Source organism: Sphaeroforma arctica (genome assembly GCF_001186125.1).
Source record: "Sphaeroforma arctica JP610 unplaced genomic scaffold supercont1.10386, whole genome shotgun sequence".
Classification (NCBI taxonomy): Eukaryota; class Ichthyosporea; order Ichthyophonida; genus Sphaeroforma; species Sphaeroforma arctica.
Window position 1 is genome coordinate 1 of NW_014030172.1, and position 946 is coordinate 946.

The 946-nt window shown below is 43.0% G+C and overlaps 1 protein-coding gene across 1 annotated transcript; it reads left to right on the forward strand.

The window, feature by feature from the left end:
* Positions 1-144: 144 nt before the first annotated feature.
* On the forward strand, positions 145-924 carry SARC_17327 (hypothetical protein; the record flags this gene model as incomplete). The annotated part of the gene is made up of 2 exons (XM_014288576.1): positions 145-237; positions 739-924. Coding segments are annotated over 2 exons (279 nt in total), but the record flags the coding sequence as incomplete, so codon positions are not given.
* Between the last annotated feature and the right edge of the window lie 22 nt (positions 925-946).

Below are 946 nucleotides of genomic sequence, written 5' to 3' on the forward strand. Positions count from 1 at the left end.
TATATATATGTTGTTGTATTGTACCTAGCTTGTGTTCATGCCACCACCTCCCTCTACCACATTGGTGCTTAACCAATCCATACCACCTAGCCTGGTGGTATTCGCCTGTATTCATGATTAATTCACTCTCGCACGTGTTTGCAGAATGAATTGGGACTGGATCTACGCACATGCGACTATCTGCTGATGATCAATGAGATGAAGTTCAAGACCGATGTAGAGGTAGTACAGTGTACGGTAGGTGTATGCTCTTGGTAGGTAGTATTGGTAACTGTTGGGCCATATTCGGTAGTTATAGTAACTATTGGCCATGTATGGTCTGTATCTTGTGTGATGTGCAGACCTATTCATCTGTTGTGTATGGGCAATTGGCCTCTACAGTCTCTGGTCTGTGTCCATGGGCTTATGTTATATAAATAAGAGTGTAATCAGTGATGTATGTATATTATATATCATCAATGTTAGTTCATTGGTCCGTTTTATACCAATTGTCGGGTTAGAGGAGTGTCTTCTGATGACTGTACATGAATACGTGGGAGTGCTCCTATATAAGACTGTTAGGTTTGGGGTGTTTGTATCCACCGACACTCAACCGTATGACTCATACAGTGCTAGCAACCAAACACCACACTCAGCACAGCACAACAGTATGGCGTTACAATTGAGACGAGACATGACATGACATTACATGACACGACATGACATGCTGACAATCGGACACATGTTTTTTTGCCACAGATGGACAGTACAGGGATTCAGGCGCTGCTTCTGGGGGAGGAACTCAACGTATCTAAAATCATGGAGAGCATGAGTCAGACCATCGCACGGGTAGGAATACCCACACATATGTGTACTATGTGTGTGATATTGGCCATATGGTACTATGTGTGTGATACTTGTCTCATGGGTGTACTATGTGTGTGATATTAGTCACATGGGTGTACTA